The sequence below is a fragment of the Leuresthes tenuis genome, unplaced genomic scaffold (genome assembly GCF_036924035.1).
Source record: "Leuresthes tenuis unplaced genomic scaffold, fLeuTen1.0.hap1 SCAF_2, whole genome shotgun sequence".
NCBI lineage: Eukaryota > Metazoa > Chordata > Actinopteri > Atheriniformes > Atherinopsidae > Leuresthes > Leuresthes tenuis.
In genome coordinates, this window is record NW_027325356.1 from 39,868,022 (window position 1) to 39,887,368 (window position 19,347).

General features: G+C 39.5%; 1 protein-coding gene across 1 annotated transcript in view; it reads left to right on the forward strand.

Moving 5' to 3' along the window:
* The window catches only part of cd81a (CD81 molecule a), a 56,131-nt gene extending 37,077 nt beyond the window's left edge, over positions 1–19,054 (forward strand). Inside the window, exons 3-8 of the mRNA XM_072381058.1 lie at positions 9,292–9,389; positions 9,708–9,782; positions 10,865–10,984; positions 11,161–11,259; positions 14,623–14,706; positions 17,330–19,054. Of these exons, the coding sequence (XP_072237159.1) occupies positions 9,292–9,389; positions 9,708–9,782; positions 10,865–10,984; positions 11,161–11,259; positions 14,623–14,706; positions 17,330–17,392 (539 nt within the window). The 3' untranslated portion in view covers positions 17,393–19,054. The remainder of the gene's footprint in view (positions 1–9,291; positions 9,390–9,707; positions 9,783–10,864; positions 10,985–11,160; positions 11,260–14,622; positions 14,707–17,329) is intronic.
* The last annotated feature ends 293 nt before the right edge of the window (positions 19,055–19,347 follow it).

The window sequence follows — 19,347 nt, forward strand, 5'->3', positions numbered from 1 at the left end:
CTCAATGATAGAGTGATAAAACATGCATATGATGTCCGTGCAGACATTGAAGGACCTGAGCTGTCTCAGGAAGAAGAGACGGTTCTGGCCCCTCCTGTTCACTGCTTCTATGTTGGCAGACCACTCCAGTTTATCATCCAGCACCAACCCCTAGTATTTGCAGGTCTTAACAGTCTCTGTCTCCCCTCTATCAATGCAGACTGCCTGGTATGGAATTTTAGATCTCCTGAAGTTCATCACCAGCTCTTTGGACTTGGTAGTGTTCAGAAGCAAAAAGTTGTTTTTGGTCCAGCCATTGAAGGACTCCACAAGGTCCCTGTGCTCCTTCTCCTGTCCACCGCACACATGCCACAACAGCTGGTGGGAGCAGCCACAGATGTGAAGGTGCAGCTGGACTCAGGAGGCCTGGAGGTGGTAGCTGCCACAGATGTGGAGGTGCAGCTGTTCTCAGGATGCATGGTGGTGGAAGCTGCCGCAGAGGTGGATGTGCAGCTGGGCTCAGAAGGCCTGGTAATGGAAGATGCACAGAGGTGGAGGTGTGGCTGGGTTCAGAAGGCCTGACGGTGGAAGCTGCCGCAGAGGTGGATGTGCAGCTGGGCTCAGGAGATCTGGCAGTGGAAGCTTCTGTAGAGGTGGAGGTACAGCTGGACAGAAGAAGCCTGTTGGTGAGAGTTGCTGCAGAGTTGCAGGTGCAGTCAAGTGGAGGAGGAGGCTTGGCGATGCGAGTTGCCATTGAGGTGGAAGTACAGCTGGGCAGTGGAAGCAGTATAGAGGAAGCAGCTGAAGTGGTGGGGGTGGAGGGAGCAGCAGCAGAGATGGAAAAAGCCACACTATCAAACCTGTTGTAATATTGGTTGAAAGTATTGGCTCTGTCCACATCACCTTCCACAGACCGAGAGTTCTTCAGTCTGTATCCAGTGATGGCCCTCATGCCCCTCCACAAATCCTTGGTGTTATTGTCTCTGTACCTTGTTCTTGTATTCCACCTTAGCTTGACGTAGTGTCTTTTTAAGCTCCTATTGTACACTCCTCCGCTTTTCTCCATTTCTGTTCTGGAACGCCCTCTTTTTCTGGTTCAGGAGGTCTTTGATGTCACTAGTAATCTAGGGTTTATTATTTGAATAGCACCTTACCGTTCTCACTGGAATTACAGTGTCCCTACAGAAGTTAATGTAGTCTGTGATGGTGCTGACCCTCCTGTCCATGTCAATGTCCATTTCTTCTTCTTCCAGCAGTATAGCCCAGTCTGTGACATCAAAGCAGTCTCTCAATGCATCACTGGCTGCCCTTCCTGAGTCTGATTCTGCCAGAAGTTTCTTCCTGTTAAAAGGGAGCTTTTTCTTTTCATTGTTGCCTCATGCATGCTCAGGACAGGAGATTGGATCGAAGAGAAGTTTCGATGCAATCTGTTGGTTTCCTTAGCGAAATAACTTTTTGAATTGGGTTAGTATGAATTGGACAAATTTGGAATTTAATGAATTTGATTTTATTGTATCATGATTGAATTGGACTGTATCTTTGACGTAAATTGGGATGACATTTGGTGCTATATTAAAAAACAGAATTGGAATTTTTTTTTAAACACCACTATTGCTTTTAGCTAGAGTTTAAAAAAAAAATTAAAGACCACATCTGGTTTTAGCTAGAGTGTTTTTAAAAAAAAATTAAAGATCACATCTGAGTTATCAGCTGAGCACATTAGCACATCTTTTTTTCCATCCTGGAACACTTAATCAATTCTAGTACTCACTCCTACAGATATTTAGTCTTTATTTTCACTTTTTAGCAGTGTGTTCTAGCTTAGCATGGCTATCAGTTCTCTCCCTCCATCTCCTGCTTTCACCTGCTGTTTAGGGACTCCTCTGCCTCCTTTAGCTATAATGGTACATGTAACAAATGTAGTCTTTTTGTAGTTTTGGAGGTGAGGTTTTCTGAATTGGAAGCTCGGCTCTGCACCCTTGAAAATCCCCCGATAGCGAGCCAGGTCCCTTTAGCCAGTGCGGAGCCACCTTGCGTAGCTAGCTCCATTAGTCGCCCCCAAGTAGAACCTGAGCAGCCGGAACCCCAGGGTGGCTGGTTGACTGTCAGGAAGAGGACTCATGGTCCTAAAGTCAAGCCCGTGGTTCGCCATAAACCTGTCCACGTTTCAAATAGATTTTCCCCACTCAGCGACACAACCGCTGAGCACAAAATCCTGGCATCCTAATTGGCAGCTCTATAGTTAGAAACATGGCATTAGATACACCAGCGACCATAGTCAAATGCATTCCAGGGTTCAGAGCGACGTAGAATCCTATTTAAAACTGCTGGCTAAGGATAAGCGTAAAATACGGTAAAATAGTTATTCACGTCAGCGGTAATGACACCCGGTTACGCCAATCGGAGGTCACTAAAATTAATGTTGCATTAATAATTGTGTAATTTTTCCAAAACAATGTCGGACTCTGTAGTTTTCTCTGGACCCCTGCCAAATCTGACCAGTGATGACATGTTTAGCCGCATGTCCTCCTTCAATCGTGGCACGAGATCTCGTTACACCCTACTACATAGATAATTGACAATCTTTTTGGAGAAAACCTGATCGGATTAGGAGAGACGGCATCCATCCCACTTTGGAAGGAGCGACTCTAATTTCTAGAAATATGGACAAATTTATTAGTCATTCAAAAACATGACAACCCAGGGTTGAGACCAGGATGCAGAGTTGTAGTCTTACACACTTCTCTTGGGCTTCCCATCTGCTGCTACCCCCTCAATCAATAAACACAAAAGGAGCAAATCCTCTTGTGCAAAAAAAAGATTAAAACCAAAACTCTACCTGAACAAAAACATCAAACTATTAAATGTGGTTTGCTGAATATTAGCTCTCTCCTTTCGAATTCTCCGAATGACTTGATTTGTGATCATCATATTATTATATATTTGTCACACCTTAATGAAGTGCGGACCCCAGAGCGGCCACAGAGTCAGGAGAAGCAAACTTTTAGTTGAAACAAAGTTTATTTGAGAACAAAAAACTCTCACAGAGAGAAACCTTGCTTGTTCAGCAGAGAAGTCGGCCAGCAGGATCGGAACAAAAAAACGTGGTAATCCAAGAACTGAAAATAATCCACAAAAACACTAAAGGTCAGAGCCAGGGTTATTAACCAAACAGGCATAACAAAAACATTAACACGCTAGCGAAGAATGGCAGAGAAGACTAGGTATTTAAACTAATGGGGCAATCAATTGAAGATGGAACACAGGTGAGTCAAGGACCAGGTGTCACAGCAGTGACTGTGACAGAAACCTGGCTGCAGCAGGAGGATCATGTTAGCATTGATGAATCAACTCCCTCTGACTATTTAAATGTTCACGTTCCTCGAACCACAGGCAGAGGAGGAGGAGTGGCAGCTATCTTCAGATCAGGGTTACTAATCAGTCCTAGACCCAAGATTAGTTTGAGCTCTTTTGAATCTCTGATTGTCAGTTTTTCCCACCCAAAGTGGAAATCACAAAAACATCTTGTGTTTGTTGTTGTGTATCATCCACCTGGCCCTTATTCAGAGTTTCTGTCTGAATTTTCAGAGTTTTTGGCCCAGTTAGTGCTGAGTACAGTTAAAGTCATCATAGTGAGTTTGATTTGATTTGATCTGATTTAGTTTTTTATGTTCTGGACAGTCCCAATTAATTAACTGCATCAAAAACAGTAAAATGGGCAGCTTTAGCCAACATGGCTAATATCCTGCTGTAGTCCCCGGCCAGATGACAATAGGCACCCTAAAAAGAAAAAACTGCAGCAGTAACAGTATATTATAACACATTGATTAAAAAAAAAAATAAAGAAAGGAAAAAGAGTTATTGCTTTGGTTTATGAGTGAGTTCAGTGGAGGAGAAGCTAAGCCATGCAGGATTTTAAAGACCAGACAGATGTTCCTATATTTTATGAAATCCTCCCAGCTCAGAAGATTGTGTTTGTGTAAGATGGTACAATGATGCGAGCTGTTCGGTTTCTGGTTGAGAACTTTAAGGGTTTGTTTGTACAGGGTTTCCAATGGCTTCAGTGTTGAGCCACTAGTTTGTCTCCAGCTTGTGAGGCAGTATGTTAGATGTGACATGATCATGGTATTCACATATAATTTGGTGGTATTAAAGGTCATTGTGTTTCTTATATATTTGAAATTTACAAAACTAAATCTATTTCTTTGACTTACTTTTTTATGTTTGTTTTGAACGTTAGATTAGAGTCAATAATAATCCCCAGATATTTGACCTCTGGCACAATATCAATATTATGACCTGATATTGTTGTGTTTGGCACAATGTTGCATTGCCTTTTAGAAAAGAACATTTCTACTTTTTTTTTAGATTAAGTTGGAGGCAGGAGTGGTTTAGCCATTTAGAGATCTGCTCTTGTGGTAAATGGACTTGTACTTGTATAGCGCTTTTCTAGTCTAACTGACCATTCAAAGCGCTTCACTACATGCCGCATTCACACATACTCATACAGCACGTCTTAAGATGCACATAACTACGTGCACATAACTACGTGCTTTCTAATCATTCAGACACATTCATACCCCCAATGATACACTGGGGGGCAACGTGGGGTTCAGTGTCTTGCCCAAGGACCCTTCGACATGTATCCTGGGGAAGCCAGAGTCAAACCACCGACCTTCCGATTGGTGGCCAACTGCTCTTCCTCCTGAGCTACAGCCGCTCTTGTGCTGAAGTAAGTTTAGCAGCTGCCAACTGCTTTGTCCTGGCATGCACATACAGTGTCATCCACATATAACTGGGTTTCCACATCGGGACAGGCAGATGGCAGGTCATTGATGTATAAGGAAAACAGTAGTGGACCGAGGATTGACCCTTGTACTGGTGGTACTCCAGTGTACAACTCAAGAGCTGGAAAAAGTTGGTTGTTAACAAGAACACGTTGACATCTACCAGTCAGGTATGATTCAAACCAGCTAAGTGCTAATGGAGATTAATTGAAAGAGGACAGTTTGGCCAGGAGGACCTTATGGTTGACTGTGTCAAAGGCTGTACGCAAGTCTAAAAACACTGCACCAACAACACCTCCTTTTGAAAGGAAGTTGGCTGTTGCAGTGGAGTAGTTGGCCCTAAAGCCAAATTGCATAGGATGAAGGTTGAATTGACTGGTATTCAGGAAGGAGGCAAGCTGCTGTGATATCCGCTTTTCCGCAACCTTGGATACTACAGGTAGAATGCTAATTTGGCTACAGTTACTGATGTTCTGAGGGTCATCTGATTTAAAAATAGGAGATACAATTGCAGTCTTCCAGGCGCTTGGAAATGCTCCCTGCAATATTGATAGATTTATGATTTATGAGATAGGACAGGCTAGATTATCTGTTAGTGATTTGAGCATTGCTGAATCTATCCTGTATACATCCTTGGCCGTTGAAGTTTTAAGAGAATTCATTATCGCCTTAGTTTTTGTTCAGAGATGGGTTGAAATACAAAAAAACGGTTTTACTATTATCAGTTTTAACGATGGTTTCTGTTACTAAAGGAAATGTTTGTGCAACCTCAGCCACAGAGTCAATAAAATATTTATTAAAAGCTGAGGCAATTTGTGCTGGTTCTTGTATTAGATTGTCATTTATTTTCAGCTCTAGCTGTTTCTTAGGACTGTATATTGTTGCCATTGTTGACTGTTATTTCCTATTAAAGTCTTAATTTGTTCCCAAATCAGTTATGTAATACCTTTTTCCTCATTAATAATTGTTATAAAAAAGTTGCCTTAGGCATTTCTAATGGCTTTCGTGACTTTGTTGCATAGCGAAGTGAACCTAAGCCTATCTGTACTTTCAGAACGCTTTTCAGTGAGAGGTCTCTTTCTTTCATCAAATTAAATATATCATCATTGAGCCAGGGAAGTGTGTTATTCTTATTTTTTCTCCTGTTTTTGACTTTTCGAGTTAACTCCTTGACTAGATTGCCTAACTTGGTTGCAAACAATATACAGTCCACATTGTTCCTATTTAGTATATCTGCCCAATTGGTCTGTTGCACTGCTCTTTCAAAATTTACAAACTCTCTCTTCGGGATTCTAAGCTGTTCCATAGGTTTGTAAGAATGATGAAGTGATGAACCAGTGATGAAATTAAATGTTTTAGCAATTATTCCAGGCTTGTTGCTGAATATTAAGTCTATCTGTGTCTGGGAGGATGTAGTTTTTTCTGGTTGGTCCTTCTGTGATTTGCATAAAATCTAAACCATCCATTATCTGTTTAAGGGCTTTTCTATTTGTTTTATCAAGCCAATTACAATTGAAATCCCCAAGTAGTATTCTTATTTTTTTAAATCACATGTTTGAAGCAGTTTTTTAAATGTGGTGTAAAAATCATTATTAGAAGAAGGTGGACGATATACGACAATAAGTATGAAGAACATTTCAGGAGAGAGCATTACATTCAGTCCAAGATATTCTAAGTCATGATTAGAAGGCCAGCATATTTGTTGTCATTTAAAATTATTTCTAATATAGATCATGACCCCACCCCCTCTGCCATTAGATCGATCTTGTCTAAAGATTTTGTAGCCAGGCACATGCAATGCAGCTGATGGAGAGTTGCTGTGTAACCATGTCTCTGACAGGCATAAAAAAAATCTAAGTTTTTAAAGAACATGGTGGACTTGATCAGCTTTAGGGACGAGGCTACGAATATGTCCTCCAAAAACACCTTTGGGTTTATATTGCTGATCCCAGAACACCAAGGATTGATTAACAGTTTTGAAGAAGTTTAGTTTGCAGTATTTTTTTAGGACAGGGTTAATACTGCTGAGTGAAGCTGACACCCCACCCCCGTAAAAAATTCCAGCAAATAGATTGAATGGTTTATGCAGGTTTGTGCCGTTAAAATTGTCGTTTGTGCTGCTTTCGTTTCTGAGATATTAAGAATGATTTTTTAGGTCACCCAAAGGTAACTATCCCCCCATGTTGCTCCAAAACAAACCAAAGCGGTCTACCTTTTTAGTACTTCGTTTGTGCAGGTTTGTGCCGGTTTGCACCGTTAAAACTGTAAATTGTGCTGCTGTCATTTCTGAGATATTATGAATTATAATTTCGGCAGATGACGTCACCATCCTCCCATGTTGCTCCAAAACAAACCAGAGTGGTCTACTTTTTTAGTGCTCCATTTGTGCCGTTAAAATTGTCGTTTGTGCTGCTTTTTTTACTGAGATATTATGAGTTATAATTTCGGCAGATGACGTCACCATCCCCCCATTTTGGTGGACAGCACTTTTTATTCCTTTTAATCAAATTTTTTTGTCATATTTAATTTTTGTTCTATATTATTTTAATTACATGTTTTAAACTCCATGTTTTAGTTAGACGTTTTAACTTCATGCTGTAGTTACATGTCTTAGTTAGATCATTTAACTGCATGAGCTGAAAAGCTTTTATCTATTTTGTTCATTTTACACCTTTTTATCTTATTTTACTGTTTTAGTATTTCAGTTTTTAGCTCCAGTATTTCCTCATGTGGGCCTACCACACTGGGAGCTGCTTTTGGTCCACTGAGGGGGGTGTTGTCCTTTGGACTGCTCTGGCCTGGGTGGCTGGAGGACTATAGGCAATATAAATAAAATTGGAATTTTAATTTTGAATTTTAATTTTAAATTGATTCAGTATAAGTGGTTAATGAGGGCTGATATAACCCTTGCAAAACTCCACCACATCTCCCCTAACATCCCAGATGTTTGTGTTAAATGTCTGACTGAAAAGGGAACTTTGATTCACTGCCTATGGGAATGCTCTAAGATTTTGTTATTTTGGGAAAATGTAGTCAAATGTTTATCACGGATGGTTAAGCGTAACATTCCTTTAAAGTCAACAATCTTTATACTTGGAATATACCCCAAAGACTCCATCAGAACAACGAAGCAGTCGAAGATGGTTGACTTTGGACTTCTCCATGCAAGGAGAGCGATTGCACTATATTGGAAAAATGTAGAACCACCATCACTGGCTATATGGAAGGAGTTGATGACTTGTCTTGGACTGGAGAGATTGACATACATTGTTGAAGGAAAACAGGAAGAGTTTGCTTGTATTTAGGAATCATTTATGACCAATGAAACGGATAACACTGACTGAATAACAGGTTATGAAATGATCCTGCCTATTTCTTTTTTTTTGTACATCTTATTCTTTTTTGTTTATTTTACCCCATTAGTTTGATGTCTGTTGTCATTGTCGATTTTATTTATTTATTTTTCTTTGTCTGTGTGAATGAGTGGCTGTTCGAGGGGATATGAATTAAAATGTTTGTAAATTGTAAATTGTAAATTCGTAAGTTCATAAAGTTTGATATAAACTTGAAACTTAAAGAATAAGCTGCCAGTAAATGTCTTTCCACTTTCCCTTTCCACTTGTAAGACTAGACTTAAAACTTTCCTTTTTGTTAAAGTTTATAGTTAGGGATGGCTCAGGTGATCCCTAAACATCCCATAGTTAAGCTGCTATAGGCCTAGACTTCTGGGGGCCTCTTATGTCACACCTTTCCTCACTTTGATCTCTTTTTCCCCACCGTTTGATTTCTCAAATTATATTATGTACATGTGACATTATTGTGGTTATTAACTTGTGTTTCCCTGTTCCAACAGGTATCCTTTGAATGGTGTTACAGTGTTTTGTCCCCTTTTCTGCCTTTTCAAACCCCAGCTGGCTGAGGCAGATGGCCACCCTTCCTGAGTCTGGTTTTGCCAGAGGTTTCTTCCTGTTAAAGGGGAGTTGTTCCTTTCCACAGTCACCTCAGGCACACTCAGGACGGGAGATTGGACTGAAGAAAAGTTTCAGTGCAATCTGTTGGTTTGCTAAGCGAGGAAATTGTTTTTGAATTGGCTCTATATGAATGAATTGGATTATTTTGAAATTGATTGATTGGCTTTATGATTATGATTACAATGAAATTAACTCCAATTGGCTTGAATTGGACTATATTAATTAACTGAACTGAATTCAATCTTGCATCAAGTCAAATTGAACATGGGACAGCCGAACACAGAAAACACATGGAATTCTTTACAGGGAAAAAAAAGTATTACTCTGTTGAACTATGGAACTGGAGCTTTGTATGCAAAAACAGGGATAAAGGGGAAACTAGTTTATGACTCACTTTATACTAGTGGTGCAGAGGAAAATGGTTCCACCTGCTGTCCATAAAAACAAAAGTCTGTGGTCCAAAACACCTTTCAATGAGGCTAAATGCATTTTTTTTTTTTTACAAAAAAGGTTGTTGCAGTTATCCTTACCTGTCTGTCATTCTGTTTGTGTAGGTGTTCACATTCTGATTGCAGTTGGTGCAGTGATGATGGTGGTCGGTTTCCTTGGGTGTTATGGTGCCATTCAGGAGTCGCAGTGTTTGTTAGGAACAGTGAGTCAGTCACACTTTACAGAATATCGGGGGAGAATTGGACATCTAGTTGTGTAGTGAAGCTGATTTTTGAGTGGGGCCGCGTTACACGAGTGGCACTGTCCTGTCTTTCCAAATCTAATAATATATCAGCAATCAACACATTCATCACATCAAGGATACACAAAATGTGTTGATAATATTACATTGAATACACATATTTTTTATAAGTGAATCTCCACAGGAGCCATTTAATACTATATTTTGTCTTTTAAAGCAAAAGTTAAACTCCAGTGAAATAATAAACCATATGCCTGATGTGTTTTATCTGTTCTGCAGTTCTTTGCATGCCTTGTCATCCTGTTCGCCTGTGAAGTCGCTGCTGGAATCTGGGGTTACATGCACAAGGACACTGTAAGCCTGCAAAGATGCTTTAGGTGTTGAGATAATCACAAAACTGATCCCAAAAATACAGGAAATGCATTTGCTGTTTGTTTACACAGCCTTAGAAGTCCTCAACATCGTCTGATTAAAATCACCATACTTATAAAGTAAAGGGAAACTGCTGTTATTTTGTTTAAATTTATATGAATGAAAGATCATTCATATCTTCCTTATTTTTCCTCCCAAATAGTGCAAAACCTCATTCTTGGTTGCAAACTACCAAAACAAGACTGATTGTAGCTGTATGTGCAAACAAATAATTCATAGAAGCTTCTAATTTAGTCTCTGTAACTTTAAAACTGTTATTACTTTCCCAAAGAAAGATGGCAGCTGGACGTTTTTTCATATTCACCTTCAATTCATGCTTGATTAAAAACGTTGACGTTATTTATCAGTGTGTTATGTCTATAGTAACATAACATTGAATTAATACAAACTGTTTTTCTTTTGTTGGTCAAAGAAAAAAAACAATCATTTTTCAATAGGACTTGTTCTTTACTAATATACATCAGTTTATCCTTAAATATGTTGGAAAATAGTAATTTTATCTTTCACTAATATTACCCACTGTAGACGATCAAATTCCTTAATTCTTTCCTTAATTCTTATTCTCAGACAAAATATTCTTTAATTGCTTAATTACTTGTCCACACAGTCTTTTACATAGGGGAAAGACCTTCCTCCTCATCTTTATTTCTGAAAGGCTGAGTTTTGTTGTTACCCTGTTGATAACCTCGCCCAATTGGTTGGGAAGTGATCCATCGGGCTGTTTTTAAGCATTGCAGAAGTTTTGTAGTGTTCTGGTTATCCTGTCCCAGCTCGTTTTAAATACATGACTGGCATCAAGTTGCAGACGAGAAGATATTTTTCCAAACGTAATCAAAAATTCACATTTTCAGTAGTCATGTTTCAGTTATTTGAAAATGATTTCTTTTTGTTTTTATTTATTTGCCTTTTTCAGAGTATGCACAAAATGATTTATTAGCACCTTTAACTTCTTGATACTATTCAGTTGGAGGATGAGCTCATAGTAACATCTATTTCTTTCTAAGGTCTCAAAGGAGATGATCACCTTCTATGACTCTGTATATGACAAAGCCATGACACCAACCATGAAAGATCAGGAGACCAAGCAGGCTGTTGCTCATGTACTCAAAGTCTTCCATGAGACGGTATAACCATACACTAAACTTGTGTGAACTTGATATGTTGACATAGTTAGAGCAAATATTGACTTATGTGAAACATAAGTGTAAGTTAAGGACAGGTGAAGGACTGACTGGAGTTTTAGAAAAGCTCTAAAAGAACATATTTATAGGGTTATTTCTCTGTTGTTTTTGTGTTTCAGCTGAACTGCTGCGGTAAGGGCTTGGGGACCTCAATTCTGACACAGCTGACAGACAAGCTAGGTTTTAGCAACGTCTGCCCCAACCAACAGTTTAACACTGTAAGTGCTGTATTCCATCAGAACAGTTTCTTCAATGCACTAACAAATTGTGAAGTTGTATTCACACTGCAACTGGCTAAATTTCAGGTTATATTTTGAAGTCAATATGAGACAAAACATACCACGTTAACAAAAACGTTGTGAAGTACCACTGAGTACTGTATCTTAACCTTTCCATTAGTACCCCTTTGAACTGTGATGAAGTTAATACGCAAGTCGAATTTATTTATAAACCAGCCTTCAGATACTTGGCAGGTCAAAGTGCTTTATATGGACACGTAGATGGGTAATAGAAAAACAAAGTGACATAGAAAGAAGATAGAAAGCCACATTCTGCCAGTCTAACTTTATTCTCTTCAGCTCTTTGGATGTCCACTGAAAGGATGAAACATCATGCTTCAGAAATATATTTCTTTACCTCTGAGTGTTAGGATGAATGTTGTAAGCAGTCTTGAATAAAGCTACTTTTAAAAGTAACTAATTATATTTCAGGATTACTGCCATTAAAAATCAATTAATTGATTTGTTAATGAGAAAAGTAATAGTACATAACTAACAGAATACAAATACACATAAAATCTAGCAGACTGGGCTAGTCAATTGGATATTGACCTACAGCAAAATTGTATATTGCCTGATAAGTTTTACGAATTTTGTTAATGATCTTATGTGAATACAGTGATTCTACAATTGATATTGATAGTATCTTTTTCACTGAGTAACCTGCATCGACCTGTAGTAGCTTCAGCCAAGTTAAAAGCTGTTATTGTTGTTACTGTTGTTGTACTGAACATTAATTAAACCTCTCCCAGATTAGCTGAATGCCCCATGTTCCATCCATCCATCCATTATGTGCCGCTTCTCAAAAAAATTATGAACAGAATCGGTGACAAAGGGCAGCCCTGACGAAGTCCAACCCTCACTAGAAACACGTCCGACTTACTGTCGGCAATGCGGACCAAACTCTGACACCAGTCGTGTAGAGACTGAACAGCCCCTATCAAGGGCCTCCATACTCCCGGAGCACCGGGGGACTCCCTGAGTGACTCGGTCGAATGCTTTCTCCAAGTCCACAAAACACATGTAGACTGGTTGGACGTACTCCCATGCACCCTCCAGGATCCTGCTGAGGGTGTAGAGCTGGTCCACTGTTCCACGGCCAGGACGAAAACCACACTGCACACCTCCTAAATCCGAGATTTCGACTATCCGACCGATCCTCCTCTCCAGTACCCCCCAATTAGACCTTACCAGGGAGGCTGAGGAGAGTGTTCCCCCTGTAGTTGGAACACACCCTTCGGCCCCCTTTTTTAAAGAGGGCTCCACCACCCCAATCTGCCAGTCCAGAGGAACTGTCCCCGATGTTCACACGATGCAGGCACCTACCACCTTACGGCCACAGCTCCGGTCAGCCGCCTTGACAATGGAGGCACGGAACATGGTCCATTCGGACTCAATGTCCCCCACCTCACCCGGGACATGGTTGAAGCTCTGCTGGAGGTGCTCCTTCTGACGGGGGATTCTGCCAAACGTTCCCAGCAGACCCTCACAATTAGTTTGGGCCTGCCAGTTCTGATCGGCATCCTCCCCCACCAGTGGAGCCAACTCACCACCAGGTCATGATCAGTTGACAGCTTCGCCCCTCTCTTCACCCGAGTGTCCAGGACATACTGCTGCAAGTCTGACGATATAACCACAAAGTAGATCATCAAACTGCGGCCTAGGGTGTCCTGGTGCCAAGTGCACATATGGACACCCTTATGCCTGAAAATGGTGTTCGTTATGGACAGTCCATGACGAGCACAGAAGTCCAACAGCAGAACACCACTCTGATCCAGATCGGGGGCCGTTTCTCTCAATCACACCCTTCCACTCCAGTGCTCCACTGTCATTGCCCACATAAGCATCGAAGTCCCCCAGCAGAACGAGGGAGTCTCCTGCAGGAGCACTCTCCAGTGCCTCCTCCAGAGACTCCAAAAAGGGTGGGTACTCTGAACTGCTGTTTGGTGCGTAAGCAGCCCAACCCTTCCCCAACAGAGAGGTGCCTTCGGCTGCACAGCTGACATTGCACCTGACCCCATTGGCCCCTCCCACAGGTGGTGAGCCCGTCGGAAGGGGGACCCACGTCGTGTGTTTGGGCTGTGCCCGTCCGACCCATAAAGCCCATAAAAAATACAGCAAGTTATGCATAAAAAGATGAATAAGTTGTCTATAGTGTGATTATTTTATGTGGATGTGGTGTCAAATCAACCATTTGAATTACTGGACTGTGTGCTGCTTTTGACTCTGCTGAAATTAATGTGTTGGCAGGCAACTCTTTCGTTTCAGCAGCCTTTATTCATTATTCCTGCTAAGTTAATATTGATGACATACTCACAAAAGAGAGTTCAGTCGTCTTCGGCCAGGAAAGTCTGTGGGCCCTGACGGCCTCGGTCCAAGAGTGCTTAAGGGATGTGCTTCTCATCTGTGTGGTGTTTTTAAATTTATATTCAGCCTGAGCCTGAGCATGATGGTTGCCCCTGAGCTGTGGAAAACCTCATAATTGATCCCTGTGCCAAAAAAGAAATACTCTAAAACCCACAGTGACTACAGACCAGTGGCTTTGACATCACATGCCATGAAGTCACTGGAGAGGCTTGTCCTGAAGCACCTTTGTGCAGTTGTCGGGCCATGATTGGACCCCTTGCAATTTGCATACCAGCCCCATATTGGAGTGGAAGATGCAATCCTCTTTCTGCTGCACAAGGCTTATACTCACTAGGAGAAGGCAGGCAGCACTGTGAGAGTCATGTTATTTGACTTTTCCAGTGCTTATAACGCCATTTGACCTGCCCTGCTCAGGAATAAGCTACTGGACATGCAGGTGGATGCTCCACTAGTGGTCTGGATTACCAACTATCTCACAGACCACTCACAATATGTGAGGCTACAGAACATTGTGTCAGACACTATTGTGAGCAGCACAGGGGCACCACAGGGGATTGACTGAAATTACATAAAGAAGCTCTATATAGACAACACAACCTGAAAATTGCCATTATCTGCTTTTCTTAGTATTTAACGTATCTTGCTTTTCTACTCGTTACACTTATTTTTACGCTTATTTTTATACATCATCTGTTTGTACCATTGTACCAGTAATTGTAATTTTGGAGCTATCTGGCACAGATATTTCCTTAGGGATTAATAAAGTTCTATCTTATATTATCTTATCTTATTAGCAGTATTGTCCATGTTTTTGTTAAAAAACAACCTGTTCAAAGAATTTTTTTAAAGGAAAAAAAGTAGTTGATACTCATTTCAGTCTGAGTCAGTATTGTTTTACAAAAAATTTAATTCATGTTTGACGGTTTTCCTTTCCAGAGTTGCCACAGCAGGATCCAGGAGTTATTTTCAAATAAGATTTACCTGATTGGAATCGCTGCTCTCGTTGTTGCAGTGATTATGGTGAGAATATGAGAGTACACATCATACATGTCCCATATTTCATGAATATAATTGATTTCCTCCTTAAATGTAACAAGACACCAGTGTTACTAACTTGATATTTTAGGATATTTCAGTGATATATGTCACAAGTTTGGTTCCTTAAACACGAATAAATAGCTTACACATAGTATTATCGATTACTGAGGCAGCTATAGTCATGGGGTATAGTTATTCAGTGTTTTGATTCCCTGCTTCCCCAGACCACATGCCGAAGTGTTCTAGGGCAAGACGCTGTACCCCAGGTTGCCTCCGATGTGTCCGTTGATGTTTTAATGTGTGTGATAAAGAAAATGCACTGCCTGTAAAACTGTACAGAAGTGAAAAAGTGTTACATGAGTGTATGACTGAATGGATGAATGTGGCTCAAAGTGTAAAAGCGCTTTGAGTTGTTAACAATGCTAGTAGAGCATTATAAAAGAACAGTCCATTTACCATTTGTTTGAACTGCAGCCCTTACTATTAAAGTGTAGCTATAACATTGAATACTGAAAAGGAATTAGAAATAAACAAACATCTGTTTCCTTCTTAAGCTACTATGTATCAATTTGTTTTTATTGTAGTTATCAATTTGAATATTGTGATACGCACTAGACCTGGACATGTTTACATTCTTTAGAAGAGTTGCTTTAGTGTCAGCCATTTGCCTGTTTTTCTTCATCTTACGCGGTAAGACTTGTGTTGTTCTGTCCCTCTATTCTAGTCAAGAAATCCCACAAAAAATATCAAAACCAAAAAGTGTTAGTCCAGCTCACAGTAGTGTTTATTATCTTCCCTTATCTATCAGTGCCAATATCTAATACGTTGTTTAAAGATTAATCAGTAATTTACCGGAAGAGTTGGACTCACTAAGACTGTTCAGAAGCTGAATAACACGTGTCTTGCTTGAGTAAGTATGAGAGTATAAAACAGGGATTGCGGTATTAAGACAAAATAAACTAGTGTTTGTATTCATGGTAATGAAAGAACATAAAAATAACACTTCAAAAGTGGGGCTCACTGATTTGTTTCTTGACAGCTACAGAGCTTTGTTGCACAAAGATAATGTGTGTGTTGAGTGTAGAGCTAAATCTAGCTTTCTACAAAGACTTTGGTCAATTTCAACTAACCTTGTTCAGTGCAAATTTCAACAACTCAAATCCATGCCAATTATAAGCACTGCTATGTTTAATTTGCCTGGGAAATCCCACTGGAGTTGATCTTGTCCCAGATGTAAGCTGGAAGATCAGTAGGATTTGCTCACTGTTGCGCTCATTGGCCAGGTTAGCTATTATATGCAATATAAGATTATAACAATACTTTTCATTATTTTTTACACATACATCCACCAGAGTAATATCTTTACTGATTAAGTTTGGACAGCACTATGTGCGAGACATATTTGAAATATGAAACAAATTGATAGGAGAGCTAACGAGCTGTAGCTATCAGTGCTTTGTCTACATGTGACAGTCATGTTAGATTTAGGGTTGGTAATGGTCCTCTGACTTTCTTAGTCTGAAATCTGACTTCAGGAGCATTACAATTGACTTTTACTACTGAGAACTCTAATATACTTACTTACTATTTCAACTTAATTGAAGTTTGGCAATTCTCTTACAAATGGTAGCTGAGGAAAGTAACTTCATGGAGTACTCCTCAAATACCTCCAGCATGAAACTACCTCTAAAACCATAACATTGTTTAACATTGCTTGTATAATTTAAACTGGTATTGTGATGAAAACACTTGCAGTTCGGAGGTACTGGTATTTGTTCAGCCTATTTCCTGTCTCAAAGAAAAAATAGAAAGGTTTGTGAACCTTAAAACTAAGGGCTTCTGAATGGTTTTGAAGAACAATGACTTTTGTTATGCATATTCCTGGGCCTGAAACTGCCCTTGAGTGCCTGAGGGCTGAGATACCACAGTTCACAACTTTAGTTTCCAGCCACACACCGCACCATTTAGCTGGTGGGCTTTTGATAGGGTCTTTGTGGCCTTCTCACCATGATTAGAAAAATGACATGCGTCTCACAGGAAGATTTGTTTTAGAACAATGGTGTTACATCACCCAACTTATGACATCACAGACAAATTGTCAAGTGCTATTTTAAAGATGGGACAGCCATTTCATTTATTTATTTGCTTGTTTGTTTGTTTTGTTTACTTTTGCACCATTAGACAAAAATTCCAAAATAACATTTCAGGTGATATGAGGAAAAATTAGACTCATGTAAATCCAGTTGGCTCTATTTTCAGGCTTTAAAACATAAAACAGGATAGGAAACTAAAGATATGTTTTTGATATGTTTTTAGATCAGATCACATGAGATTGTAGAAGAAGCAACTAAGTCTGTCTCTAGGCAGAAGTGTGACATCGTAGATGGAAAGCATCATCATCTTTTAACTGCAATCGACTTTTCACGCATGTATCAAGCATGTGCATATACCTGTGCTCGTATGTAGGTAACGGCTTAAGACATAGAGAGAGTTGAGCTGCAGAAAGGACAGTTGTTACTCTAATTGATCCAATGCCTCTTAATTTAGACTTGCCCAAAAACAGAACATATGTGATCATTATTTGTGTTTGTGTTTATTCTCATAGATCTTTGAGATGATTTTCAGCATGGTTTTGTGCTGTGGGATTCGCAACAGCCCAGTGTACTAAAATGTCCAGGTGCCAACTCGTTCGCCAAAGGGTGGAAAGATGATCGCACACACACTCAGTCTCTTTCTTATTCTTTAATTGTATAACCAGGAAATCACACATATAGTGCATGCTGGATTTAGTCAACACTTTCTACAATTTAAACCTTCCTTCACATAAAAACTTTTTTACACCATTGATTTATTTTTGGTTGGTCACAGATGCTGTCCTAGATATCTGATTAGCTCTATGCTTACATGATATGTAGATATTGTATCACCCTATCTCTCATCAGTTACATTCAAAAGATGCATTCATGCTTTAGTGATTGGTTGGTTTTCTACTACTTTCTTTCAAGTGAATATGCATTCTTTGTTTTATCAATTTAATTTCAGTGTTTTATGTGTAAACTGTATATAAATATGTAATGACAGTGTTTTATGTCTGCCTGAGCATTGATACTGTATTAAATGAAACCCCTCTCCAAAATTCCACATATATTCTCTGCTTCATTGTCTTGCTTTAAATTGAATCTGATTGTGGTGTATGTGACCGGCACTAATGAAGCACTGGGATTGGCCTCAACAACACTGTAGCAACCCGCAGTGGCATAGACACACACAAACAATCTCTTGTCCCTCAGATAAATGTTTTAGTTCATCTCCACATTGCTATGTGCTGATTGCCTAGACGGCACTACTTATTCATGGAAGATGAAGCCAAACTCGGTGATTGAGAATGGATTCCACAAAGCAAGCTTGGATTAAATTCAGTAGGCTGGAATTAGCTGTGATGTGAGTTCAGGTAGAGTCCAATCTTATCTGACATAGAATGTCACTGGCATTTTACTGTCTCTCTAGCTCCACTGCCTATTAACCTTCTCTATTCAGTTCTCATGTAATAACTGTTCTCAATACAGGGCTAGACAAAGTTAGCTCATCTGATTCTCCCAATGGCATGTAACCTGTTCGTAACCTTTGCATGTGCTACATGGCTGTTACTCTTCCTCCTAAAAATGCAGTCTGAGTGAGTTTACTTATATGCACATTCTAAATTGATCCAGTAGGGTTTTTAATCCACCATTTTGGGCTTGAAATTCTATTACCCTGATTCTGTTACAGCTATCACCTCAATGCATAACTGCACAGCACTGTAGTTCTAATTCCTTATAAAGAAACATATTAAATCATAGCAGTTTTGTAACCTCCCATATAATCTTAGATTTTGTCAAACCTTGCTTTGATAACCACGTGCACTTAATCTAAGAAACGGTAGAAGTGTATCATATAGCTCTATAGTATTGTACTAATTGAAATATCTAAAGTTTTAGAAAACAATGTATGCCTTTTTTCCTGTTTGTACTGTGATAGTTTTGTGTGGTATGTCAAACAATTCTAGAAAGGGTGGAAGATTTTGTAGCAGTACCCACTGAGGGGAAATCAAACCTACAGCAAATCAGTAAATTTCTACCCAAATCCTTCAAATTATTGAAGAAAAATACAACATGAAAAGCCCTTATGATCGGTGTGTTTCACAAACATCTGACAATATTGTCCATGTTATTGTTCTTTCTATTTTACACTGTTCTCTCAGGTCCCACTGCTATCTAAATCTCAACCTCTCTCTACCCTTGTAGATTTTGGTTTGCAGAAATATAAAGGGATTAAATATATTTTACAATTATCTAATCAAATGGTCTTGTCTTTTCCTTAAGGGGGGATACATTTTAGAAAATGGGAAATTGTGTCAGTAATAAATTAGTAACACGTCTGTGTGTGAGACTGAGCATGCAAGGTGTGTGTGAGAAAGGAGAGGAGGAAGGGGACATTTTTTATAGGTTTAGAAGATTTATGGTAATCTTTAATAGAGTAATATAATAATATAATATGTATTTTAAACATGTACAACACCATATATTCTACAATTACTTGAAATACTTTTTAACACAACCATTATTAACTGTGTTTTATCAAGGT